General features: G+C 47.0%; 1 protein-coding gene across 5 annotated transcripts in view; it reads right to left on the reverse strand.

Moving 5' to 3' along the window:
- The window catches only part of DLG1 (discs large MAGUK scaffold protein 1), a 267,052-nt gene that overhangs the window by 7,758 nt on the left and 231,313 nt on the right, over window positions 1-27,981 (reverse strand). For 2 of the 5 annotated variants that reach the window (XM_044670871.1, XM_044670869.1), the window contains 7 exons: window positions 23,662-23,776; window positions 19,423-19,599; window positions 16,404-16,473; window positions 9,518-9,551; window positions 6,346-6,387; window positions 5,621-5,656; window positions 4,016-4,066 (listed from right to left, as the gene is read on the reverse strand). In XM_044670871.1, the coding sequence (XP_044526806.1) occupies window positions 4,016-4,066; window positions 5,621-5,656; window positions 6,346-6,387; window positions 9,518-9,551; window positions 16,404-16,473; window positions 19,423-19,599; window positions 23,662-23,776 (525 nt within the window). Of the gene's footprint in view, window positions 1-4,015; window positions 4,067-5,620; window positions 5,657-6,345; window positions 6,388-9,517; window positions 9,552-9,994; window positions 10,095-16,403; window positions 16,474-19,422; window positions 19,600-23,661; window positions 23,777-27,981 lie in introns of all 5 variants that reach the window. The other 3 variants (XM_044670870.1, XM_044670868.1, XM_044670872.1) reach the window with 2 other exon arrangements.

Consider the following 27,981-nt stretch of genomic DNA (forward strand, 5'->3'; position numbering starts at 1 on the left):
GAGGCTGAGGCCCTTGTCACTCCGGGCAGGAACAGGAATGTCCATGGTGACAAGAAGGCTCCCAGCATGGGACACAAAGGGACAGAGGAGGAATCTCTTTCTTTTTCATCATCAGACCATAAAAGGGATCCACGTGTTAAGTACCCTCTTTAAGGAAACAAAGGGATGGGACTAGCTGAGGCACCAAGGCCTGGCAGTTCAGCAGGGCTTCTGGCACCAGGAGAACGAGAGCCTCAGAATCCTGCAGGAACGGGGGTGCACTTCATTAGGGTGTGCTTATGGGGATGTTAGTTTTTAAGGCGAATGTGCAATCATAAAGGACATTATTGTTATTCCTCAAACTAAAGAACTAAAAACTTCATTGAAAATAAGTGAACATCTTTTACTACAACAACAATTCTCACAACATAACCCACTTTTGGGGAGACGTTAGGGGATATAAGCCCGTCACACTAGCAAGGGCCTGGCCCCTAGAGGTGTAAGGGACCCCTCGGCAAGGACGACATCCACATTTTATGGGCCCAAAGGTGCTCTGAGAAGAAGCACTTCAGGTGAGTTCTTGAATAAATTTGCTACCACGAGCAATCCCTGGGCTAGAGAGGAAAACAGCCTCCTTCCTAATAAGGGACCCACACAGGCCTGCAGTAATGCCAGCAGTCAAGGAAGACGGCATCTAGCTGGAAACATCGCTTTCTACGTCTCTGCCCTCTGAGATCCTCACGGGACACGAACAAGGCAGCTTCCCTCAAGACCCAAGGAGATGAGAAGTGGAGGAAAGGAATAAGCATTTATGTGGCACCTTCTGTGTGCTAGGCATAGGGCTAAATGATTTACAAACATGGTCTCACTCGACCCTCACAATAACTCTGAGACTCCCATTTTATGGTTGAGGAAACAGAGGCAAACTGACTCGGCCAGGTCACCCAGCTAGGAAGAGTCTGAGGCTGGATGTGAGTTCAGGTCTTCCTGCCCCCAGGCCCTGGGCATGGTCTCTGCAAGCACTAGGCTAAGGGTCATATAAAGGTTGTCACCAGAGAAAGAGCAATCAGGGAAGGAGACGTGTCAGTCGTTCTGGACCTTATTCCACCCCCCCCACCCCCCAGGCAAAGAGGTCAAGTTTAGGCTCGCTCTAAGGAGAAATCACCATTCTAAGCATCGGGAGTGTCCCACAGTGCAAGGAGTAGCGGGTGGGTCTATCAGGGAGTGGACGAGAGTAGAGGGAGGCCGAGATCTCCTTCAACGCTCGGATCTGGTGAGGAGGGGATGCGAAGTCAAGTGAGAACACTTTTTGGTTTTTGATTTCAGAGGAGAAATGATGGGTGGGCAGCAAGGACACACGGAGGTTCCTGCATCTGTCAGGACGTTGAGGTGGGCGACGACCCCTTCCAACTTGGGAGAAAAGAGCTGCCAAAGTGCCAGCCTATCAGAGCTGCTATAAAGTGGACATTCGTGCTAAAGAAGGAGGGAGGAAGACAGGATTGCCCAAGAACTTGGGGACACTGGTTTGCTGCATGGTGTTTAAGCAGGTTATTCGGGGACAGTTCTGATGATTCAGATAATGTAGGAAGGCAAAAACTCCCAAAACTCCTATGCAGGAAGGGCAAACATGAGAGAAAATGCCAGCGAATGTTACCCAGACATGAGCCCTTGGCCCACAGGGTTATTCACAAGCTAGTCTCCATCATCCAGAAATATTTATTGCAAATACTTATTTATCACGTCAGACCAGAGGGATACAAGTTCAATGAATGAAACAGCCTCTACTCCGGTGAGCCAGAATTCCAATGGGGAGACAGTTAGGACACAGAAACATTTACTCAATGTAAATATAAAGTTCATAAAGTAGAAAGAGGAGCAGCTAGGCGGTTCAGTGGATTGAGAGCCAGGCTTGGAGGCAGGAGGTCCTGGGGTCAAATCTGATCTCAGCAATTCTCGTCCTAGCTGTGTGACTCTGGACGAGTCACTTAACCCCCACTGCCTAGCTCTTACCACTGTTCTGCCTTAGAATTGATACACAGTACTGAATCTAAGGTGGAAGGTAAAGGCTAAAAGAAAAAAAAAATTGCAAGCAAGCAAGCAAGGAATGACAAAGTGGTCTGGGAGGGATCAGAAAAAAAGGCTACAGTGGGGCTAAGCCATAGGGGTATAAGGAGGGAGGACCTTCCAGGCTTGGGGGACAGCTTGGACAAAGGACCAGGGAGAGGAAGGCCTTGGGTGAGAGATGGAGAGAAGAGCAGCAGGGATGGACTGTGGAGCATGGAAAGTGGAGCCATGTCCAGTGAGGCTGGAAGATAAACAAGCTGGTGGTACAGAGCCCTGAAGACCAGTCTCCTCTCCTTTATCCTAGAGCTGCCCAGAGCCATGGGTGTTCCTTCCGTGGAGTTGTGGCCCAGCCAGTCATCACCTTGGTCACAGAGAATGTGGACTTCCACACTGGCCCAGAGAGGCTTGAGGGTTAAGGGCTGAACTAAGATGGTAGCCGAGTGAGCAGAGATGAGGCAGAAATGGCAAGATCTGGCAGCTGGTCGACTCTGGAGATAGCAGGCTTAAGGGTTGTATCGTCTCATCTCAGTGGACGCTCTCTCTCCCCCCCAAAACTGACCCGTTACATTTATGAGGAATAAAGAACTGATAAAATTCCCAGCTCCAAATAGTGTATGTTCTCTTTCTTATTTGGTTTCAAGCCTTCTGGGTCTGACATAATGCCTTTCAGATCACAGAAGCCACCCCGATCCTTGCAGCATGCCGATGTTCCTTGGGGGCATCCCTACCCCAGGATTGTTGTTGGTTTAGTAAGTGCCCTTCCAGAGGCGCGAGTGAACATCTCTTTCGAAGGAAGGCTTCTTATCTGCCTTGTAGGCACGCGCATGATATATCCAACCAGAATGCAGTTGAGACAATGGAATGTGCCAGGTCTATCATCAGATAGGGCCCCCCAATACACTGGCAACATCTTGGAGTAGGTCGCACTCTTTGGGGCTCTGGTAGGGAGTCTGAATGATCATAATGACTCACCAGAGGCTTTCTTAGCAAGAAGGCCAGGCGCCTCGTCCTCTGTCTAACTGCTGCTGTGAACAATTCTCAGCACTGGGCAAGGAATGGGCACCCCTCCCCCAAGTAACTGTTTTTCAAAGCTCACATGTCATTCCCATGACAAAAGAATCTCAGAACCAAACGGGCTCCTCCAGGTGATCGATCCAGTCTGATTTCTCCAACTCACCCTACCTGGCGTTTTCTTGAAGGCTTCTGAGCATCCTTTCTGAGGCACTCCCGTGTCAATCAAGCTTTTCCTTACATCCTGACTAAACCAGTCCCTTGGTGGCACCCACTCGCGGCTGCTCTATCTGCTGCTGCGGATTTGGGAGAATCCCTCTTCCAAGGCACGGCCCCCTCCAGTACTGAACAAGATACTATGAGGTTTTCTGGGTCTCTTCCCTTTCCCCATCCTGGCTGCCTGCTTCCTTGGGCCAGTCTCCAGTTCTTCAATGTCTGCCCTAAAAGGGGATGCCTAGATCAGATGAAGTCTGACTCGGGCAGAGAGCAAGAGAGAAGCCGATGATTCCAGGAATCCCCGAGCTTGTGACCCTGGATCTTTTTCCAGAGCAGTCCCTGTCTGCCCATGCTCTTAGCCCTTCAACTTGGCAATGGTGGTTGGCTGTACCGCAGGGCACCCTTTTCACGATGAGATTTCATTCTACTGGATCTGGCCACATGTCAGCGGGCCAAGCATGGATCCATCTTGCCTGTTATGTACGGACCCCTGGCTCTCCTCTCTGCTAACTGGGCCACTTGCACATGCCTGCCTAAGCCTTCCCCAAGAAGAAATGGTATAAATGACAGGGAGGTCAAGCCGGGCTTCCTGAAACAAATACACAGAGTAAGACCCTAACGCAACGGCTTTCCTCAAAAGAAATCAGCTTCCTCCCCTCCTCCAAGGTCAGGGAGGGTGCAAGAGCACTTTACACATTTGGTTCTGGGCAGAGAAGAACATTTACATTCAGTGGAGTTCACAAACCTTCTTGCTGATTCACTGGCTCATAGGACAGGACGTATTCTTCTTGACCACCTATTAGAAAGTTAAAAGGCAGATAAGAAAATCTAGAAAGAACTGAATGAATACCGTCCAGCCACCCATCCCCCCCCATCTCTACATGTAAAACGTGTGTTTTTCTAGATTAAAAAAGTGAGTCACCAAAGAAAACATTTCACCTAATAAACTGGTCATGGCAACATTCACGAAGAGAACTGACAAACCATCAAATCAAAACGATGAGCTTGAGAAATGCAAAAGACCCCGACTCTCCTTCGAAACACCCAATTTACAGCGTCTCATTTCATGCTGCTCTATTTGTTAAATCTCCTTTTAGAGCTGTTGTCACTGGGTGGAGGGAAACGATCACCATAATTGATTTTTAAAGCTATAAAATGGGGCAGATGCGAAATGTGCTTTCTGAGGACGGAAGGCTGTGAAGGCCTTTCCACCTCACTCCTAAAGGAGGTCCCTGCATTCCACCGAGAAAACGAAGCACCTAACATTCTAAGAAATGGACGCCTCGTGTGTCTAGTGACATTTCTGTTACGTTAGAAATGGGTGCAGACGAGATCCAAGTCTTTCGCACTCCAGAAGAAGGAAAGACAGCTTGGAATGAAATGAAAGAGCTCACACATTCGGCTTTGAAGTTAAGAGCTTTTTTAAATGTCAAAGGCAAGTGTCTGAAATGTGCTCCAGCTGCCACATTCCTCCTCTGAAAGTCGAGTGTTAGCATGCTGGAAGGCATCTTACGTAAAAATCCTCCAAAGTCTATGAATTATAATTAAATGAGGCAAAGTTGGTCAAGAAAAATCTAAAAATGTAATCACACCTAACTCCAACAAACGAAAACCCTTATGGGTGGTCAAAACCGAGCCGATACACGGTGGGTATCCGTGACGTTCTGAGTTTCTAAGACAAACAAGTGTGAGGCAGCCCTTTCACTGGTGAGTCGTTCAACGAAAGCCACCTATCTGGGAAATGTCTTTTGGGGTTCTTGAACTCATGAGTTCTACTGCGTAGAATTCACTGACAGCAGCATTCAATGAATGGCAGGCGAGAGGCCCATCTTGGCCCAAATATTGCCCTCAATACCTTCCCTCCTTTCAGAAGCCTTGAGCACGACTCTCTGTTTCGTTTTGTTTTAAACTTTCGGTGGATGGTATTAAGTCCTCAAATAGGAGAGAGATGCTGCTGCCTGGGTCATTTTTCAGTTATTGCGAGTAAAACACTTACAGATCTAAGACAAAAACATGCGGCCCTGATGTCTTCATGTCTTCAAAAGCTCATGCATGTATGGGGTGGGTGGGTGGGGTGAGGGAGACAGTACATACTCTCCTGACCTCTTTGGACTAGTGAGTCACCCAGCTCTTCACCTGTCTAGTATAGCTTCTGCTCCCCCCACCCTGCCCCCCATCAGGAATGGAGCTGCCTTACAGAAGAAGTCATTTTTTTCTACTTAGTCAAAAGTGGGTCAAGGGGAACACTGTCTGGTAAGAGCAAACCTCGTCCACTAACAATGAGGGTGAAAAGTATATACTGTCACCGTGGAAAAACACAAGGGCAAAAACACATAGAAATGGAGTCGACCTTTTGAACAACCATACTCATCTGTAACCAAGATTACTTTCAGATTAGAGAGCAGTAAAAAGAAGTCAGAAAGGCAATTTTAATTGGAAAAAAAAAAGCTAGGATTTAAACTAAACAGCCCCATTTCCTCCCCTCTTCTTCCCCAAATTTGTCAACCAACTTAACATTCTTAGACGTTTAATCTAAAAACCAAAACCAAAACCCAAAAGGCTCTCAAGTGGACCAGATTAAAGTGCCAATTAACAAAAGAGATTCTGTCAGCAAATTTTAAATGCCATTTAGAGTTTATTTGATGGTTTCTTGTTTGTTTGGCCAAAATGGGTGGCAATTCGCAAAGGTTAGCTGATAGAAATCCCAGTCGGTGGCATGCAAAAAGGCGAAATGAATCCTTAAAATCTGGGACTGGATTATGATAATTAACCTAAAACCAGAGGTGACTTTATTGCTGCTGTTAGAAATCATCTTATAATCTAATGAAAGCACAAAAAAGCAAGTTCTCTTCAAACAAAGAGTGTCTTTCTTCTACAGCGTGGTCGGGTATTATATATTATGCACTTAGTAAAAATGGGGATCGCTGAGGTGTTAAACGACCTGCTTCAATTGTACTTTTCCAGAGCTCCCCTGTCATGGAAGAGCTGACGTTCAACATTTGCAATAAACATTAAGGGAAATATAGGAAAACATATTATCAAGGATTAAAAAGAAAGAAGGAATAAAACACTTACGGTAACTACTTTCACTATCGCTGGCATTAGAAGTCACATGCTCTGAAATTGCAACACAATGGAGAAATAAGGAACCGCAATGTCATGAATTTGAGTGAGAAAAATGATCAAAATAAGGAGAAGCAGACATTACGAGCAACAGAGACACAAAGCACGTAGAAGCAAAGATATTATAAAATGATTCTTCTGAATTTCCATTTTAGACACAAAACACCTAAATCAGGCAAGAGAAGTTATCTAGGGACACTGGAAATGGCTCTGGAATAACCTAAAATAGAGACTATGAGCCGCCAGTCCTCATAAGAGGATGAGGAAGGGCTCGAAAGGTGTAACTGAAGCCTCTGTCTTCTGGGGACATTAAGTGAAACAGATTTTGCGTGCGGACATTTTCAAAGGCTGAGGCTTGCCAGTTCAAGGCTTTCTTTAGCCCAATTCCTTTCTTCTAATGCTAGGGCGGGCGAGAGAACATTTAGCTCCTGTTTTGAGTTTATGGAGAAAGACTTTTTGAAGAACCAAATTCTGGAACTTCAAAGAAAATAAAAGAGAAGGAAAAAGTAAAAAGGCAACACTGGGCTTCCGAAATGAAAGCGATGACGCTAGGCTGTGACTTACAGCTACGACAGCATTTTGAAGAGTAAGCACTGAACAGAGACCAACATTGCTAGTGAGCTGGACTGGACAGATGGTTTCCCTAAAACCAGCAACCCTTTAAGGGGATTCCTGTCTCTACAAACTAAGCTTCACGTCTTACTATCGCACCACCAATGACTCTCGGATGGTGTCTCGCTCCCTCACTCGCCCTGAGCTGGTTGGCCTGCTGGCTGCCATTCATGCTAATGGACACTATGACTGCCTGGTTTGGGTCCTGGAAGGCATCCAAACGCTGAAAGGAGAGTCAGAATGTCGAGAGACCGTGAAGACCTCAATATATGGTGGCTGGAAATACTTCACTGATAAAAGGGGTGGATTCTAGATACTTTGATAGGAAGATGCAAGACAGGCATCAGCTACACCTTATCACCCAGCGAGTCTCCTGGAATCGGAGCTCTAAAAGAGTGAGGAAGAGAGAGGGAGAAACCACTCTGAAAAGAAAAGCACGAACTTTTTAGGACTAGAGCAGGTAGGTGGCTGCATTCTTTACACATTCCTGAGGGATGGGTGGCCTCGGGCACTGGAGGTCTGGTCAGTGCTAAAGGCAAAGCTCCTCGAAGCGTTCACCTCCTACAGTATACTTGTATGTTTAGTTCCGGCACTGGGGGCTGGAGATGGGGAGAAGAGCACCTCCCCGGAAAACGAGGTCTCTTATCTCTGACCTCAAGCCATGATGCTGATGCTTCACATCAAACATCAAACTACTTTGACGTGGGCATTGCTGTCAATGTGAAAATCCACGAAATGCTACAAATATCAGGTGGCAGAGAATGGGAGGATCATTCATCAATAGAAAAGGAATTCGAGGCCCTCCCGCTTTCCTAAGGCTCACAAGTGTTTTCCTCCAGAGCTGGGGAGGGCGTCACATTCATCTCTGATCTCACCCTAGCCAAATAGTTTTCTGAGGCCTGAGGGGCTGCTGGCCTACAGTAGTCTGGATGGAAAAATCCAAGAGATTTCTCTTAGAATCCAAAGGTCTGGTCAGCAGGACGTCTGCCGGCCCTGCACGCCGCCTCCAGAATAGCCCCCTCCCTGAATTTCTCAGGACAGATGCTGGACCATCCGGAGTCACTAAGACGTCTCCCTCACATTATCACTTCATCTGAGATCAAACTCTGTTCTATGGTCAGTTTCTTATTCTTCTCCCACAAACATCTAGAGAAGTGAGTCAGACGCGGAAAGTCAGACAAAGTGGCTCCGTATAGCATATGTTTTAAAACTTGCTACAAGTTTTTGCTTCTGGAAGAGGAAAAGTTTTAATTTATCCACATTTACTTCGTATCCTTTTATCTAAAAGCAAAAGGCTGCAGCAAACAAGATGACGAAATTGTGACATGTAATACTCGTCATCTGTCCTCAGAAAGCAAAGTTCCAGTGGGAAGGAGTGAGGCGTAGGGAGGTAGAAACGGACCCGAACCTTAAAGCCGACTTTGACGAGGCCCATAAATGACAACCAGGTTCCAAAAGAGGAAGGGACTGGAAGGCTTAGGGACGATGATGATGGTGGGAGGATAATCAATGCTTATAGCTGGAGTCAAATTGGAAGCAGGTGATCACTCAGACCAAACGAAGGTCTCGTGAGATCCGCAAAGGTATTCGGACAGATTTTTCACATGACAGCAATGCAGAAAAGATGAACTTGAATGTTTTGCTCTATAGAAAACGAATTTGTTAACTTTGCTCCACGAGGCCAAAAGAAAGATTGCCTTTGCTAGGACATTCATCTGAACAGAGAAGCGAATCAGACCACCGGCCCCTCTCGCTCTCTTCTCCCCATCTCCTTGCGTGTGCTTCCTTTTAAAAAGGGGGCAGAGTCTGAGGCTTTGGCATGTCTCTCATTTGCTTTCTAAATTATGAGCCTCTTCCTACAGCAAGTTTCCTGAAACTCTTTTCCTCTTAGTAATCCCACATTTTGTACATTAATGCTGGGATGCTGATTGCTTTTTAGCATTTAGTCCCAAAGGTAAATTAACTTCATGGCCATTAAGGTCTCTCCTAACTCTGAAGTTCTGGAGTGCCAGCAAAGGTCTAAGGGGTTATTTAGGAAATCTACAGAGTTTGGAGGGACCCTGGGAAGCTTTGCCATGCACAGGAATTCTCTCTCCAATAGCTCCAACAAACCCCCATCCAGCCTTTGCTCAAAGACTCCAACTGAGCGGGAAAACCAGGGCATCCAGGGGTAGCCCAATCTTGCTTCCAGTTTCGATCTGGAGTCAGCATTCGCACTGGGAGGCTTAGTTTTAGTTTTTTAAAAACACCAATTTAAAAAACCCCCCAGAGCGAAGTATTACAAAGAGGAAAATGTGTTTTGGACTACCCAGAGGAGCGTGTCGTGATCCCTGCAGGTAAATAAGTAGAGAAACAAAACCAAGAAGACGGGGTTTACAGCGAATGCAAACCCAGGCGTGTGGTCAGGAGAAGTCTAAAAGCAGACTAGGTTAGGAGGCTCCACTACCACTAAACTGAGAATGATCTGGAAAAGTCAGGTCTGTCGATGGATGAGAGTATTTGGATCACTTACTCAGGCCTTTTGATCCCATGTCGTCGGGGATCTCCTGTAGAGAGTAGTCCCCAGAGAGCAAGCAATAAAAAGATAATCAAAGAAAACAGTCGTCAGTCATGTACAAAGTGGGCGCTACAACAAGAGACAGTTCCAAGACCATGGCAGGTGAACACGCTTTACAGAGACACGTCCCAGGGGCTCGGAGGCTTCCAGGGAATCAACACTGTAAAAGAGGCCAAAGAACCACTGTTGGTGGACAGGCCCCAAACGTCTGGACCTTAAGTTCTAGAAGGCTAAAGAGATAGCACTGTGATGGTTGGCAATCTCGAAAAGGGGTAGTTGTGCCAATTCCGCTGATGCTTAAATGCCACGAGCCCCTAGGTGCCAAGCTGGAAGCTGGCTTCATCACCTGCGGCAGCTCTTGAAACTGTCTCCATGGTAACAGCCTCCCGTGGGTGAGAGATGGCGGCTCTTGGCTGGTGCCCGCATACTCACGGTCAAGGTCACTGGTTTCTTGCTCACTCTGGTCCTTGCTCTTGTAGAAGGGGAACTTTCGGGGAAAGAGGTTCTTTTTACGCTTGCCATTGAGTGACTGCTGAAGAAGAGAAGGGGGCAAAACAAAGGGGGTCTAACGTCGGTGTGGACAACGGCCCAGCCTAGCAGCCCTGGGGAAGCCGACTCTCTTGACCACAACATGCAGTTTAGAACTCAACTGAATTTTCATTTTCACCACAAACAAAGTGATCTTTTGAGCTTACACAAACCCCTGGATTCAGCCATGGCACAGCCAAGAGCAGAAGCACCGACTGGCTGCTGAAAATGGACGTCTTGCTACTTGACTTAAGAAAAGAAAGAAGGCTTCTGATTGGCTGAGCCGCTACCAGAAGGCATCACACCAATGTCAATCCATCTTCTTCCCAGAACCTGTTTGGGCCATGTATCTGAGGGCACCGCAGGCCACTCGCCTTACCAAGTGCCTGACTGAATCCCTGCCCCCTTCCTTGTCAGAGGGGAGAAAAAAAGGCAAAGGAGAGTGATGGCAATGACTGGTGCCTACTAGGTGTCTCCCAGGCTGAGCCCTTGAGGCGAAGGGTCCTGGCAGGTTGGGGTGGGGGGGAGGGAGGAGGCACGAGGGCAGCTTCATTCACACTGGTAATGCAGGCTTGTTTTCCTCCTTGGAATTCACAGCAAAAAAGGGCCCCAAGTTGAGGGCAGGTTGAAACCAGCAGCAGATCATTTAGAGTTGCCGAGTGGCTCCTTCGCTTATGGGGATTTGCCTGACAAAGCTGCTAAGTGTCGAGTCCAAATTCTAGCCCAGGCCCAGAGACTCCAAATACAGACCCTTTCCCTGGCACTCCCTCCTTTAGGGGATAAAGATGTTAGATCATTCTTAGAAAATTACCCCAGCTTTCAGATTGGCTTTCCCAAGGTATGCTACCCTTTGCTTATAGCTGCTTACGTGAGGTACCCATTTGTGCAGCATTCTTAATAAGAATTCTGAAGAAAAAACCCAAAACCAAAAACACTACAAACTCCTTCCTGGTCTGCTCTTTCTCCTCTGCCCAGACAGTGTAGGCGCTGGCACCTCCACCCCGCCCAGAGTGTGGTGCCAAAGTTCTGCTTCTCACGTGGGATTCTTCCCTCCTCTCTTTAAGACAGATTCAGATACCAGGTTGGACAAACCCAATTCCAATCCTCTCCCAAGAACAAAAGCAAAAAGGATTGATGGAATCGCCAATAGGGACATGAGAATCATCTGGGCATCCTGCTTCTAGACTAATTTAAGGTGTTCACAAGGGTGAATTTACTACTGCCGTCATTTATTTTTCAGTCTTGCTGGGTACTTAGAACCAAGCAATCCCAGAATGCCTTGAGCTGCCTCGGGGGTGGGGCAGACACCTCAATTTTGGCCTGGCCCATTTCAATGAAGCTCTCCCCTGGAATGCCAGGACCTCTTGGCTTTTGACCATCAACATTCTGCTGCTTGCTAGCTAGCCTCAAGTCATCCCTTCTGGTGCATCTCAGCATGACTCCTCCTAACGACTGCTAACACGTAGCCTCTCGCCTCCCGTCTGTGACTCTCACTCGGTCATTTTGGGGAGACCCTGCTTTACCTTCCCTGTTGGACCTCCTCTTCTGGAGGAGGCCCGAGGAGAGTTTGCCTAGCTTTCAGCTAAAGAAGGGATCTAGTTTCTTCCACTTCCAGTGGAGAGGTAAGAGGTAGCCGGTGAATTTAGAACTGGTGACCCAGTGGGCCCAGAGCACCAGCATCGGTGGTTCAATATCCCCCTTCAGGAGGGTGCCTCAGATGTCCATCTCACTTAGAGACACAAAACTCTAAAGGATTAGCCGACACCTCGAAAGGCTAGAATGTGGGGCTGAACCAAGCCAGATGGACCTCAATGAGGAGAACTGTGAAGTCTTGGGTTCAAGAAAACAACCTGACAAATATAGCTTGGCTTGGGAAGTACAGTTTGATCCACGCTCACTTGAGAAAGAACGAGGGTCTTTGGTGGGCTGCACGCTTCCTATGTATGATGTGATAGCCAAGAAAGGAAGGCCGATCGGGAGGTGCGTGGAGGAACAAAGTAGACAAAAAGACTCTCCTCTGCCCTGGGGAGACCACATTTGGGACATTTTATTTGGTTCTGGCCACCATGTGGGAAGTAATGATAAGGGGGATGGGCTCAGGATAACTGAGGTTCTCTTGCTATATGCTGGTGGGCTGAAGCAAATGGGCCCATTTATCCTGGAGAAGAAACAACTTGGGAGAAGCAAGAGCTGTGTGAGGGTCAACAGGAATGAGACTTCCGCTTGGCCCTTCAGGACATCATCTAGCAGCGGTGGCACACACAGACAAGAGGCCAAGGTGGGCTTGCCATCAGGGACCCCGTCCTCATTATCCCGGCTATCCCAAGTGAAATAACCGACTGTCTAACAAAGTTGGCTGCTTCCAGAACTGGTGATGACCATTCACTGGGTATGCTGGTCAGATCCAGATCAGACTGGCTGGCCTCTTAGATCCTTGGGATGGTCTCCTTTGGGGGCTTCCTCCTTCAGGGCCACCTGCCTCACCCCCTTCTAGTTCAAATCTCCCTGCTGCCTGGCCGGCTCCTTCCCTGCTATCTACAAATGTGTTCGGGGGAAATAAGCAACACACGTCCGGACTCTCCTGGTCATCTCCTCCCAGTACCATTCTCTCATCTGCCTTTCAATGGCGAGCTCCTAGGAAAGAATAACCCGAGCTTGCCTCACCTCCCCCACTTCTGCGATTGAACTCTCAAGGCCAGAGCCACCGCCAAGGTAACCAGTGACCTCCTAACTGTTAAGTCTCACCGGCCTTCTGCAGCCTCAAATACTGCTGACCAAGCCCTCCTGCTGGCCACATAGCTCCTTCCTGGTTCCCTTCCTATCTGATGGTTCCTTCTCAGTGGCCTTGCTTCATCTCTGAATGACAGACATGAGGAGAGAGTTTGCTATGTGGAGCCAAAGTGGACAGGGCCCTGGACTTGAGAGCCAGACACCTGAGTTCAAATTCAATAGCAGATACTTCCTAGCTATGATCCAGGGCAAGTCACTGAGACAGTCTATGCCTCAGTTTTCTCACCTGAAAAATGGGCCTAATAAGAACCACATTTACTCCCAGGGTGGTTGTCATGAGGATCAAATGAGATGTAAATATGTAAAGTGCTAAGTAATAAAAGTGATATAGAAATGTTAGCTACCATCCTCACTGACTTTGGGGATCGCTCCCTTCCTTCCAGGTGCTTCCTCTGCCTGAGGTCTTCCCTGATCCCTCCTCCCCCTCCGATGTGTCCAGGCCACTCTCCCTGACCACCCTCTCCCCTCACTTAGTAGCACATGTGCTCTTCACGAGCAGGGGCTAGACTGGCTGGTTTTTTGAGCATGCTCAGTGCTCAAAGAGGGTGACTCTTCTAATCTGTGGTTCAGACAGATTTGTTTGAATCGACTTCCTTAATTTTGTCTTTGAGCAAAATGAGGCTTTCCACCCTGTCTGAGGGTGTGCGCACAGTGTGATGCGATCCACACCAGGCCACAGCCACGGGAGGGCTTGTCTGGAGTTGACTAAGTTTTACTCATTTCTCCAGAGGCAGGCAGGAAGAAGGAAACAGGAAGGACACTGTCCCTGCTTCGCTCAAGTTCTGTCTAGGACTACAGGCTGTGCAAAATCAGATCCAAGACCCAACATTTTCGTGGGAATCGTTTTCTAGGCAAGGGAAGAGCACCTTTGGTTTCCTTGGAGATCCCCAAGCACTCTCTCCTAGTTCTAAACCCGACTCTCCCCTGGGGGCACCTGTTGGGGAGGGCATCATTTAAGGCCCAGATAGGATTGTGGAGATGATGCAGGGCAAGACGGCATCAGAATTAATGCGATCACCTTGAAGTGACCTACACTTCCCCAGACTAACAGTAACTCGGTCTGGCTTTGTTCTTTCTAAAAACTAAAAAGGCCGCCACTCTTGCACTGTATGTTCTCTTAGTCAAGGAAAGGATGTCATCATTAATGTCTCAAGAGGAAGCCATTCTATGCTGTGACAAAATGTTTAAGTGAAGGAATGTGGCACGTGGACTATGGGCCAAGTAGCATCTTTTAGAGAAAGAGCCTTAACTGAACTCAAACAGAAAAGAATACGGAAAGGGCCACGGAAGCACTTTGGTTCCTTCAGGAAAGAAGAAGGGCTGGGGTTGAGTTTAGCAAAATGTGGTTGTTCTTGGATGGACTGTCCACCAAAACAAGTGCCCCCCCCTCCCCCACTGCATGTGACGTGGTCAGAGTCAGTTTCACAGCAAACCACCAAAAGAAACATGAAATCAAAAAAGTTAGGAGTCTCGGCTGGGAAAAATCCAAGTGTGGCATCCGAAGATATCACAGGAACACAGAAGAGGCAGAATTGCTGGTTAGTCGAAAGGTATTAATTGTATTAAAATGAATATTAACTCCTCCTTGCCCCGCTGAAGAACTGAGCACGAGTGAAAGCGGCCCAAGCGAAAGGCAAGAAGGCGCAGAGAGAGCCCCGCGGTGAGAGAACGCTCGCTGCTGCCAGTTTCTCCATTGCCCCAAAGAAAGCTGAGCTGCCACGGAGCCCCCTTCACCACCGATGCTGCTGGCAGGTGAACCCGGAACCCAGCTGGCTATTTAAACTTTCATACCGGCCCCTCTGGAACAAGCATGTACGAAAGCTTAAACGAGAAACCCAAATGCTCCAAGTTCACAGCGGAAGGGAGAAGAAAGCTGGGGAGCAGAGGAGGCCACAGAGCCGGGAGGCAGGCAGTTCTCTATCAATGGCAAGCGTATCGCCCCCACTCCTATCATGCATGTTCTGGGTGCTGGTGTTAGGACACGGTGACTGTGGACAAACTGGGTTAGAGTCAACCAACGAGGCTACGATTCCAACATGGTTAATTCAGTTAACTACTTATGGCTGTACAAGTGACAACATGCAATTCACGGTCACGTGGACCTACTTCCTGGGTGACACAGTGCAGAAGGGCTGCCGCCCAAGCCCAAGCCTCCCGGCTCGCCTGAGCCCTAAGCACTGTTCCCAGCCCCCTTCCTTCCTTCTGACATTGCTCAAGGCGTAACACAGCCAAAACGTTGTGGACTTTCGGGGCTCTCCTGCCCTGACCCCATCACAGACTCATGGTGGGGGCAGATTTCATGGCTCCAAAGAATACTTATTCTCAGTTCAAAGCTCAGCTCAAGATGAGGGGCTCCCAGAGGTCTAGAAACTATCCAAGGCCCGTGTGTTGCTAGTTAATGCTGCACTTTAGCACCAAAGGAATCTCTTAGGAATCCCTGGTACACCGAGAAGTGCCTTTGTGGGGGGCGGGGAGGGGGAGGGGGACAGGAGAGACAATAAGAGAGCTTCAGTTCTGAGCCGGAAGAATCTTGGAGATCATTTTGGCTTTGACTTGGCCCAACATCCCAAAGCAAGTTCCCGGCAGAAGCGGGATGGGAATCTCTCCCCTAACGGGAAACGTATCCAGACGGCAGCTGAAACTGAGAGGACAGCACTGGCATTTGGCTTTCAAAGCGTGACCCAGGGGACTACAACCCCTCCGTGAAGGTTCGAGTGCAAGCGTTCACTGGCGTTTACCAAGCAACTGGTTGGCTTTGGGAAGCCTGAAAAGTGCGTTTTCATTCTCATGCCAGGGTCCTATGCTCTGCCTCTGATCCTAACAAGATTCCTGTAGAGCCTTTAACTGGTCATTGCAGCAGACAGAAAAGGACATGGGCCACGGGTTCTAATGATGGCCACTGATCAGGGCATCTGAAATTCAAAGGTCATTTGGACTCTCCAAATAAGCCTGAAGCAATCATAAATCTGGCAGTGATCTCAGAAACACAACCAGGACAGTTCTAGGAACGGATGCATAGTGTTCTTGTTTTTTTTCAAACCCTTATTCTGTGTTAGAAGGCAGAAGGGTGGTAAGGGACTAGGCAATGGGGGTTAAGTGACTTGCCCAGGGTCACACAGCTGGAAAGTGTCTGAGATCATATTTGGACCCAGGACCTTCCACATCTGGGCCTCGCTCTCAATCCACTGAGTCACCCAGCTGCCCCTGCCTAGTGTTCTTGTAACAATATCTTTCAGTCTGAGTTCTTCTAACCCACTCAAAGGTTCACCCTGGAATTATTCTCCTATTATTAGTGACAAGACTGCCAAATAATTCTGGAGGGAAATCTGTTTTTCAGAAACAAGACCATTAATCGAAAAGATGTTGCTAAGAATAGTTTTTGTCAACATAATTTGGGGAAACTATACTCATTTCTAAAAGGCAGAAGATCCTCCTGAATTTAACAATCTAGATCAACCAAAACAAGAGACAATCATTGTTATTCAGATTTATGTCACTTAAAATGTCAAGATTTCACACTTACCCCTTTATCTCCTCTTGTTTTAGAATTGAATTTCACCGTTTTTAACCGTGCTCGTTCTTTCTTCTCGACTCTGCCAAAGACCAAAAAACCACAACTGAATCTCACACATCCCTAATGGTGCCACGTGGAAGCCGTGACTTCAACCGATAGCCATTATCCTAATGATGTGCTTCCAAATTGTTAACGATAGCATCTAAAGTTTAGATGATTCCTAAATGATGAGGCCAGTGATTCCCAAAGTGGACGCTACCGCCCCCTGGTGGGTGCTGCAGCGATCCAGGAGGGCAGTGATGGCCACAGGGGCATTTATCTTTCCTATTAATTGCTATTAAAATTTAGAAAAAAAAAACATTAATTTCCAGGAGGGCTAAGTCATATTTCTTCTGGAAAGGGGGCGCCAGGCCAAAAAAGTTTGGGAACCACCTTTAAGCAAAAGAATTTAAATGAATGAAAAGTGTTGTTCTTTTCTTTAATAAGTCCAGCTGGGCCCTAGCAATCCTTTCCACTCCTCTGTCTCTCCACCTCACCCTCTTCGGTGTCTGGTCTAATCCTTTCTCCTCAAGCCTCCTAAGGCTCTGCACCAGGTGGGCCTTCCTCCATCATCTCTTCTTTGAAGGCACAAAGGTACCGGTCAATTTGCAGGCTGGGCATCTCCATGACTCCCAGGGTCCCTCTGCAATCCACAAAAGTCTCATTTCTCTAATCTAAAGCTGCTTCCTTCTGTCCTGGAAGGCGACCACTGAAAAGCTCTAATGCTCTTGTGGGTGGATGACCAGCATGTTACTGACTGTCACGCAGCAGTCACCTCTGGGAAACTTCCACCATTTGGGGGGCACATCAGAGCTCTCAGCTTTCTAACACTAGTCTTGTAGTGAGGCTGTATGGCCTTAAATGACTAAATTCCAGTCTATCAAGAACTAAGGGTTACTCAAAGGAAACACAGGAATAGCTAATGAGAGGGCACAGTAGGCACTAGCCCATTATTAAGCAAGGACTGAACAGGAAGAGGGATGCTAAGGATGTTCCCAGAAAGAAGGTGGGCTAATCCCTGTGGGAAGGTGAAAAGATCCCAGAGGGCGGACGGCTTCACGGTATCAGAAAAAAAAAGAAAGTAGAAAGGAGGCCCTCTGGCATGCTGGATGGACCCCCCACTCTCAACTGAGTCTTGCCTCACAATTTAGAGAAAAAAATGAAGCCCTTTTGCTGTGAGCTTCCCCCATGCCCCTCTTCCTCACCTGCCCTCTCTCCCTGTTTACTCCTGTCTCACATGAGGAGGAGACCCGACTCCTGACCACCTCAGTTCCTCCAACAGGTCACCTTCCCTGCCATCACTTCTCTCTCACTTACCTTCACTCTCCCTACTCTAGCACCCACAAGCAATGGCCACCTAAAGCCTTCACTTGACCCTTCTCTCCCTGCTCACCACTGCCCTTTGGGGCTAAACTCCTAGAAAAGGCATCTACACTAGGTGCCTCCTCTGCCTCTCCTCCTACTGTGACCCCTTACAGTCTGGCTTCTGAGCTCATCATTCATTCCATTCCAACTGTCTTTCTGAAGTGACTGATGGCCTTTTCTCAATCTTGATCTGCCTCAACCTCTCTGCAGCCTTGGACACAGTAGACCACCCTGTCCTCCTTGACACTCTCTTATTGCCCAGTTTTCAGGACACCCCAATTCTCCTGCTTCTCCTCCTCCCCCCTTTCTGATTGCTCCTCCGTGTCCATTGGTGGATCTTCATCCACCAACTGCAGGTGTTCTGACCTGGGCCCTCTTCTCTCCTGCTCTCCTACTTCACTGGGGGATCTCATCAGCTCCCAGGGACGTAAGGACCATCTCCTGTCCTGCCCTAAGAGATCTCTTGACTTGAAGCCTCATATCTCCAGTAGATGTCTGAAGCTCAGCAGGCGTAGAACTGAATTCAGTCTCTTTCCCCCTTAGAATGGACCTAATGCCCTCTCATCCCCTCACATCTACCCGCTTGCGAAAGGCCTGTGAATTGTTCCATGGCATTATCTTGCCAATACTCTTCCCTTCTCTCCTGGCACAGGCCCTCAACCCCTCACACCTGGACTATCTCAATAGGTGGCTCTGCCTGCCTCTGATCCATCCTAAGGTCTTTGCTCCCTGCCCCAGGGGCTCCCAATCTTCTCCTGGATCAAAGAGAAAACGTTCTGTTTGATTTCCTAACCTGGCTCCCTCCTACCTCTCTCCAGACTCCTCCCACATGGACTCTGAGCCAGTGGTCCTGGCTTCCCAGCTCTTCCACAAACAAGACTCTCCATCTCTCAGCTCCAGCCATCCTCCAACCCAGAAATGCTCTCTCTCCTCTGCATTAACCACTGACCTCCTTGGCTTCTTCCAAGTCCTAACTCAAGTCTGACCTTCTACAGAAGATTTCCCCCAGCCCTTCTCTCTTTCCAATATTTGCTACTTCTCTTGTTGTAAGATTATACGTATTGGCTTCTGCCTCCTCAATTAAACTGTGAGCTCCTCGAGGGGCAGGGGCTGTCTTTTGTCCTGTCCCCAGCCCTTGACGCAGCACTTGGACTATGGTAGGCACTTAAGTGTTTATTAACTGGCTGACGGCAATCCGCATCACTGAAGGGAGGACTCATTTTCAGTGAGAGTCTGCTGGCAATGAGTACTGAAATAGCAGATTAAACAGGCAAATGAAGGTATGCGAACACGTGTGAATGTGTGCGTGTGCACAGAAGCTCCTAAAGGGCAGGGCTCTAAGAAGGTTTTCTCTTCCTTTTTCTAACTGTTCAAAGCTCAGAGCAAGTTACCCAGCCGCCGTGGCTCCAATGGCTCCGACAAGCAAAGTAATTGCTGCTGGGGCTGCCCAAACCTTCCAAGAGAGTGCCTACTGTCAATGCCTAGAAAGGCACGTTGGCTTCTGAGGAAATCACCAACTCAAAGGGAAAATTAAAACTGGGATTAAGATCTTTATTTGCTGCCCATGCATGGCAGCCGACTTGAAGACACAGACATTTCAAAGACTCAACCTAAATCAAAGTACCTTCGTTTACTGGGAATCACACCGATTTCACCACTCTCGCCGTCTGGGGTCACCTGCCTGGCTTGCCACCATTCATCATCGGAAGCGTTGATAACATGGAGGATGTCTCCAAATTTGAAATTCAGTCCTTGACTAGGAAGGCCACTGTCTTTAGTCTTGTCATAATCAAAGAGGGCTCTAGATTGAGAAGAAAAGTGACGTGTCAAGTCAAGCAGAAAGAGCAGATGAGGCCCATGAACCAAATGGAAGCGAGCACTACACTGAAATTACTGCAGGACTCTGAAAAGATGTGCATTGTGCCCCAGCAAGGCAGCAATGTGCTAACTGTGGCAGTGCTTCCCCTAATGTCTGCTTTCTAATTCCGCACCCCGAATTAGGTGTCTAAGTACAGACTTTTGCTTTTCAGAATTTCATGATTACAGATGCTCTTTCTTCACTCAGGATGGTAAAGGAGTCTGTACTCTTGGCTACAGAATTTTATACACACACACATATATGCATACGTGCATTTATACACAGATATTATTCATAAATGTTAAAACGTTTGGGCATTGAGAATTCCACTCTCCCGCCCCAGCCCACCTGGGCATCAGAATTAGCCATTCCCTTGAGGAATCCCAAGAGAAAAATCATAAGCGTGTGTCCAAGGCCCCTGAAGAGAGTAAGCCAGGGCCATTTTCCAACACTCGCAAGACGACTGGCACGGGTCTCATTCATTTTCTTGGTGGTGTGGTTTTGGCTTTTGCTTGAGATCAGCTGAGGGCTCGTCCTCATGCTCTTTCCCCAACAGAAACCTCATAGTTCAGTGACTGTCTAGGTTTAGACAACAACCCCCTCAGTAGCTGGCCTTTCACTTCTTTGACAGCCAACTCTGAGGAGACTGGGCCGGGTTCATTTTATTCCCAAACCTCCCTCCACCACTCACTGTGCACAAAGGTCCCAATGCATGGAAGGGACAGCAGGGGGAACCTTCTTCATCACAAACCAAAGAAAGGACTTTTGTTCTTTAAAAAGGGGAAAGCTTTTGGACAGCTGGCTTTGGAGCTGTTCCACCATCACCCCAAATTAAAGGGCCAACTTGTAGCAACTTGTGCCTGTCTCCAGCTGGCTGAAAATCAAATTGTTTTCAAAAACTGTCTTTGGACACCTGAGTCTTGGGTGAAAGTTTCCTTTAACTCTCCTAAGTGCAGACACAGACCGGGTTACCATGTAATCACGGGCAACAGAGAAAGTGAAAGGGGCAGAAGGAACTCACAAAGCTATCATTCTAATGGCAGCACTGAGTGGCCCCAATGTATGTGGCTTTAGAAAAGTTCACCTTTGGGTTGGTACATTTTCGTTAATTAACTGTACAATCAGAGCGCTGCCAAGCATTTCCAAAGATTATATTCAAAAAGGAAGAGATTAGGAAGCCAAGAGCAAAATAACACCAGCAAAGGAACACATATTCCTGGAGAACATGGAGGGGGATGCCATTTCAATGGAACTGAGGCTTGTGATTTGCTCTCTGGCCCATTTATTTTTAGGATAAGATTCTTATCTTTTGCTTATTGTGAAAAGGATGCAGTTATTATTTTGGCTTTTCCACATTTGGGTTGTGAGGTTTTTGTGCCTTATTATATGGTCAATTTTGTGAAGGTGCCATGTGCTGCTGAGAAGAAAAGTATATTTCTTTCTATTCCCATTCAGTTTTCTCCAGAGGTCTATTATATCTAGCTTTCCTAAAGTTTAATTTATCTCCTTAACTTCTTATTTATTTTTTGTTTGGATTTATTTACTTCTGAGAGGGGAAAGCTGAGGTTCTAGAGTAGTAAAGTTTTATTTTGCTATTTCCTCCTGTAATATATTCTCATTCTCATTCATTCTCTCTCTCTCTCTCTCTCTCTCTCTCTCTCTCTCTCTCTCTCTCTCTCTCTCTCTCTCAGGGCTAGGCAATGGGGGTTAAGGGACTTGCCCAGGGTCACATAGCGAGGAAGTGTCTGAGGTCAGATTTGAACTAGGCCCTCCTGTCTCTAGGTCTGACTCCATCCACTGAGCTGCTCCCCTCCTGTAACTCTTATAATTTCTCTTTTAGGAATCTGGATGTTATGCCATTTGATGCAAGCATCTTTAATATTGATATTATTTCACTGTGTATAGTACCTTTAATCAAGATGCAAATTCCTTCCTTATCTCTTTGGATTAGGTTAATTTTTACTTTTGCTTTATCTGAAATCATGATTGCTTGTTCGCTTTGGCTTGAAGCATACTAGATTATGCTCCAGCCCCTTACTTTTACTTTTACTTTTTTTTTCAGTCCCTTACTTTCATTGTCTCTCCCTGCTTTAAATTTGTTTCTTGCAGACAGTACATTGTGGAATTGGGTTTTTAAACCATTCTGCCATCTTCTTCCTTTTTATGGGAAAGTTCATCCCATTCACATTCATAGTTATGATTCAACCTCTCCTGTATAAAGGCATGAGAGCATCTCAGCAGCTGCTCCCAAGAATTTGGTGAAGCTCCAGAGAGAGGACCCATGTCAAACATTAGAAATGCTTGAGATGGCCCCTATCACTGAATGGGAGTTTCTCTCAAATAACCATGAAGAAGGACTTTGGGGATCAGAAACCCCATTTCACAGAAGGAGAAACTGAAGTTTGGAGAGGCTCAATTGATGGTTACATGATTCCTGGATAAATGAGACAGGATTTGAAACCAGGTTTCCTGGCTCTATCCCCTCTAACAGAATTTAACTTTTCCTCTAGAAGTCTGAAACTCATACAGTTTGCACATGTCTGACCAGGGGATCAAAGTGACCAGAAGAGATGACCCAACAGAATTTTAATGCAATCTCTGAGGAGTCCAACCCCTCCCCCTCCATCTTGTCACTTCCTTATCTCTCATCTTCAATTTTGTCACCTTTTTGGCTGTCATCCTATCTTTTGCCTGACTTTTATACCCATCCTGCCTCCATTTCCTCTCTCTCCTCTCTTCCCTTCCAACCCCTGGCAGTCTGGCTTCTGACTTCAGGACTCAAAGGACACAAAATCTCTCCAAAGCTCTGAATTGACAGTTTAGGCAGTCTTTGCTCAGTCCTCCTCCTTCCTTGACCTTACTGGGCAGGAAGAAGCTCTATGACCTGTTCTGTTGGTTTCCTTGCTAACTGTCTGAGTACTACTGAGGCTCAGTGCTTTTTTGGGCACTTTGGGCACAAATGGTCATTTGTGTGCAGAGGCTCCTCAGACACCCAGGTCCTTTCCCTGGTGTCTCGCCAGAGCTCCAGACTCCATTACAAATGGCTTCTGGATGTACCTCCAACCTGAGAGATCTGAAACAGAACACCCCCTCTCTTTCTGCTTCCTATTTCCATGGAGGGCACCACCACCTTCCCCCTCACTCAGGTCTATGACCTTGGCCAAACACCATTCATTCCCTGCCTCCATTCCTTTTTAACCTGGTACTGAACCACTGGGTCCTGCTGTCACCAGGCTCTCTACTCCAAGCCATCCTTATGAAGCTGTCAAAGTGATATTCTGCTCAAATTTCTTCTCTGCCCAGTAAATCCTTCTCCATGAAGCCCTTCCTGATTTCCCAGTTGCAATTACCCACCTTGCCAAATGCCAAATTGTCAGATACAGGCACACACTATCATCTCCATTTGAATTATTAGCTCCTTGAGGGCAGGTATTGTCTCCTGTTTGTATTATTCTCAGATGGCACACGAGAGTTGTGGAATCAATGGGGGCTGCTGTCTCAGTGAAGAGGCCCTAGTGGTTCTCCATTGCTTCAGATCAGCTGAGGATCTCCAAAGAAGCCCCTCACAACTGGAGCCCTGCCTACCTCCACTGACCTTATCCTGGATGATGAGGAAAAGGAAGCTGGTTATGCAGAAAGAGAACCACAGGATGCAGGAACTTCCCTTCCTTCCCTGTACAGTCAAGGGCAGAAGCATCCACGTTCAAAGTTATCACTGACATCTCCCGTGTCTAACTTGTTTCCACATACGTCAGGCCATTTACAGTCACTACAGCCACAACCGACTTTTGGCTACTTAAACCATGAAGCCCCAACAGGAAGTCAGTAATAAAGAGAGCCATTTGCTTGATGTATCTTGGTTTCTTTGACATCCCTGGCCTCAGAAAGCTGTGACCCTGGTGAGTTTTGTAAGGTAAAATTGACTGGAACTCATATACACAGGAAAGAATGGGTCATTTGAGATGCCCTTTCGATGTAAATGGGGAGAGGAGATGGGATACTTGCCTGACATAGAGGGATCGCTTCTGGCTGGTTCTGAGGGAACCTGATCCGGAGCTGATGCTGCTGTTCATCATTTGTTCCCGTAAGTCATGGATCTTTGCTTCAAAACGACTATATTCTATTGTTAGGAAGGAAAAAAATGAGGTTTCTAACAATAACTTGGGAGAAAAAACAGAGAGAAAAGAGTTAAGTATTTACAAAATGGCTCTGTATTATTTGAGCGGCCAAGCAATAAACCTTTTGGAAACAACAACTCTGCCAGGCTTTGGGGATACCAAGAAAAGAAGACCCCACTCTCTGCCCTTTGTCAGGGGGAAGAATATCCCTGGAGAGACAGCCAATGACTCCATGCCCTAATTGAGGGGCATTATCAGTGGCCAGGGCTAAAAATCCACCAGGCTTTTGCTAGAGGACAAGCCACAGTTGGACTTGCCAGGGTTCTTGTCTCTCTGACACAGGCTTCACACCTAGGACATCCCTCTCTACTGTAATGAGGCCAAGTTAAAGGTATTGTTTTGTAAAACAGTGAAAGAGGAGTGGAACGGAGGCCACTGCCCTTCACGAGCCCTTCCACATTAACTAGCCATTACTTAACTATTTACATGTGCCTGGCAATGAGCACATTCTGGCTTTCCTGATCACAGCATGGACACGTTTCTGTTCTTGCATTCTGATCCCATCAAACCAGCCGACTTGTTACCCAAGTGGTCCCCTCCATCTTGTGCCTCAGAGCATTTCTCTTGGCTGTCCCCCATGCCCAGAATCCTCCTCTTCCTCCTCCTCTCTGGCCTTCGCTTCCTTCATGTCCCAGCTAACATTCTAACTCCATTGGAGGTGTGGGGGGAGGGGAGTGTCAAACTCATGGCCAGGAGATAGCCCCAGGCTAAGATATAATTGGAAAACAGTTAGCAGACAGCCTTGATAATGTTCATTGTGGTTTCCTGATTTGGTTTGAGTCTGACATGACCTTCTACAGGAAACCTTCTTTCTGCTCATTGTTTCCACTCTCTCCTGTCCCTGGACCTATGTGGCTTGTCTCCTGCCAGTGGAGTGTGAGCTCCTGCAGCCCAGGAGTACTTTTTTGCCTTTTCAAATGTATTTATTAGATCCCAAGTACTTTGCCCAGTGCCTGGCACAAAGTCGGTGCTGAACAATCACTCACTGACTTGCATACACAGACAGTTCTTGCTTTACCATAAGCCAACTGGTCCACAGACCTCTTCCAGTAATGTGAATCTGCTCATGGCCATCTTTTAGAATTCTTTATGAAAGTCACATTTGTGTAAAGCAAGAACTGTCTGTAGTAGGTGCTTAATAAATGCTTGTTCCCTTCCTCCGAAACCCCATGGAAATATCTGGCAGCCCCTCGGAGTCTAAAATTACCAGCTCCTAAAGGCTGCTCCCCGCTTCCCCCCTCCGGCTTTCAGTCAAGATGATCAGGTGTGGGTGGGTAAATGGCTCTCTTCTGGGGATGCTCATAGCAGATGCTCCTAATGAGACAAAAGCCGTTGACACAGGGACAAGACTGGGTGCTAGCTAGCTCTCTGGAAGGGCTCAAGGAGACAGAAAGGCAAAAATTCGTTAATGTGCAGACAAGTTTGGGCTAAGTTTCCATGAGAATTGGGCTTGCTCCTTCAATTCCCACGAGCTACCCGAGAAGGATCCTGGTTTGCTGGGAGGCCTGTGGTCATTCAGATAAAGGAGGCGATGGCAGACAGGCCCTACTACTACAATGAACAGGCCATGGGTAGAGCATGTTTTCTAGCAGAAATGAGAACGAGTTCCATATTAAGTCAATACCCCCCGGGAGGTTCAGGACTTAGCTGTCTGCTTCTGGGGATCACATTTGCTAGCATCCCTAAGGGTGACTTTGTTGTACTACCTCGAAATACAAGTTCCAGGCTTTTTTATTTTTCAGGTCTGGCTCTTGGTTTATCTCTAAGTTGTTAAAATACATCTTAGAAGAATAAACTGAAAAGGGCTATAACTGAGGACTACGAGTTTCACCTCACATCTAGGCCCATGGTGGGCCATTTTAGATTTTTCTGCACAGGTCTAGTACCAGGACTGAAACATCATTGAGGACCGTGCTCACACCAAAAGCTATGACAGGAAAAGGGAGCTTTGCCCCAGACACTTTTGCTTCATAATGGGCATTATCAGCTTTTGCTACGCGCTGCTACCACTCCAGTGATTTACAGGCTCAGTCTACAATTACGCCAGGAAATTGCCTGAGCATAGCCTCCTCATTCTTCAGCCAGAGGACGGAAGAGAGATCACCGTGTTTTTGTTGCTGTCATTGTTCAGTCACGTCTCACTCTTTGCGCCCCAGGCCCTTCTGTCCTCCACTACCTCTAGAAGCCTGTCCGAGCTCACTGCTCCCATGACACTCTCAATTCTCCACTTCTTCTTTTGCCTACCATCTTACCCCAAATCAGGGTCTTTTCCAATGAGTCCTATCTTCTCATCAAGTGGTCGAAGTATTTAAGCTTCAGCTTCAGTATTTGACCTTCCAGCTCTCTTGTCCAAAGGACTCTCAGAAGTCTTCAGCTCCACAGTTTGAAAGGGCCAATTCTGTGATGCTCAGCTTTCCCTACGGTCCAACTCTCACAACCATACATTGCTTCTGGGAAAAACCCTAGCATTGACTATACAGACCTCTGTCTGCAAGGTGATGTCTCTGCTTTTTAGTACGCTGTCTGGACTGCCCACAGCTTTCCTTCCAAGGAGGAGGAGTCTTAATGTCCTGGCTGCAGGCACCATCTTCAGTGATCTTTGAGTCCAAGAATATAAAATCTGACACTGCCTCCATTTCTTTTCCCTTTGTTTGCTAGGCAGTGATGGCAGTTTTTTAAAGTCAAACTTCAAACCATCTTTTACACTCTTCTTTCACTCTCGACAAAAGGCATTTTGATTCTTCTTCACTTCCTGCCACCAGAGTGATATTGTCTACACAGCTGAGACTGTTGATAGTCCTCCTGGAGGCCTTAATTCTAGCTTTTGACCCATCTAGACTGGCATTTTGCATGATGTCTCCTGCACAGAAATGAAAGTAGGTGACAGCATATAGCCTTGTGGTCTCTCCTTTGCCAATCTTAAAGCAATCTGTTGTTCCATGTTTGGTTCTAACTGTGGCTTTTTGGCCCGCATACAGGTCCTTTGGAGACAAGTAAGATGATCCAGTGTTTTGGTTTCTTTGAGAACTTGCATCATCTTGTTGTGATCCACACAGGGAAAGGCTTTACCAGTCATTGAAGCAGAAGTATATGTTTTTTGTTTTAATTTTTAAAAATTTAAAAAAATTTTTAAAAACATTTATTAATATTCATTTTTAACATGGTTATATGATTCATGCTCCTCCTTTCCCCTTCGCCCCCCGCACTCCCCCCACCCATGGCCGACGCACATTTCCACTAGTTTTGTCATGTGTCCTTGATTAAGACCAATTTCCAAATTGTTGGTAGTTGCATTGGTGTGGTAGTTTTGAGTCCACATCCCCAATCATGTCCTCCTCAGCCCATGCGTTCAAGCAGTTGTTTTTCTTATGTTTCCTCTCCTGCAGTCCTTCCTCTGAATGTGGGTATCATCTTTACCATAAATCCCTCAGAGCTGTCCTGGGTCATTGCATTGCTGCTGGTACAGAGGTCCATTACATTCGATTTTACCACAGTATATCAGTCTCTGTGTACAATGTTCTTCTGGCTCTGCTCCTTTCACTCTGCATCAGTTCCTGGAGGTCTTTCCAGTTCACATGGAATTCCTCCAGTTTATTATTCCTTTTAGCACAATAGTATTCCATCACCCGCATATACCACAGTTTGTTCAGCCATTCCCCAATTGAAGGACATTCCCTCCTTTTCCAGTTTTTTGTCACCACAAAGAGCGCAGCTATAAATATTTTTGTGCAAGTCTGTTTATCTATGATCTCTTTGGGGTACAAACCCAGCAATGCTATGGCTGGATCAAAGGGCAGGCATTCCCTTATAGCCCTTTGAGCATAGTTCCAAATTGCCAGCCAGAATGGTTGGATCAGTTCACAACTCCACCAGCAATGCATTAATGTCCCAATTTTGCCACATCCCCTCCAGCATTCATTACTCTCCCCTTCTTTCATTTTAGCCAATCTGCTAGGTGTGAGGTGATACCTCAGAGTTGTTTTGATTTGCATTTCTCTAATTATTAGAGATTTGGAACACTTTCTCATGTGCTTATTGATACTTTTGATTTCTTTACCTGAAAATTGCCTATTCATGTCTCTTGCCCATTTATCAATTGGGGAATGGCTTGATTTTTTATACAATTGCTTTAACTCCTTGTATATTT

Source organism: Gracilinanus agilis, chromosome 3 (genome assembly GCF_016433145.1).
Source record: "Gracilinanus agilis isolate LMUSP501 chromosome 3, AgileGrace, whole genome shotgun sequence".
Classification (NCBI taxonomy): Eukaryota; Metazoa; Chordata; class Mammalia; order Didelphimorphia; family Didelphidae; genus Gracilinanus; species Gracilinanus agilis.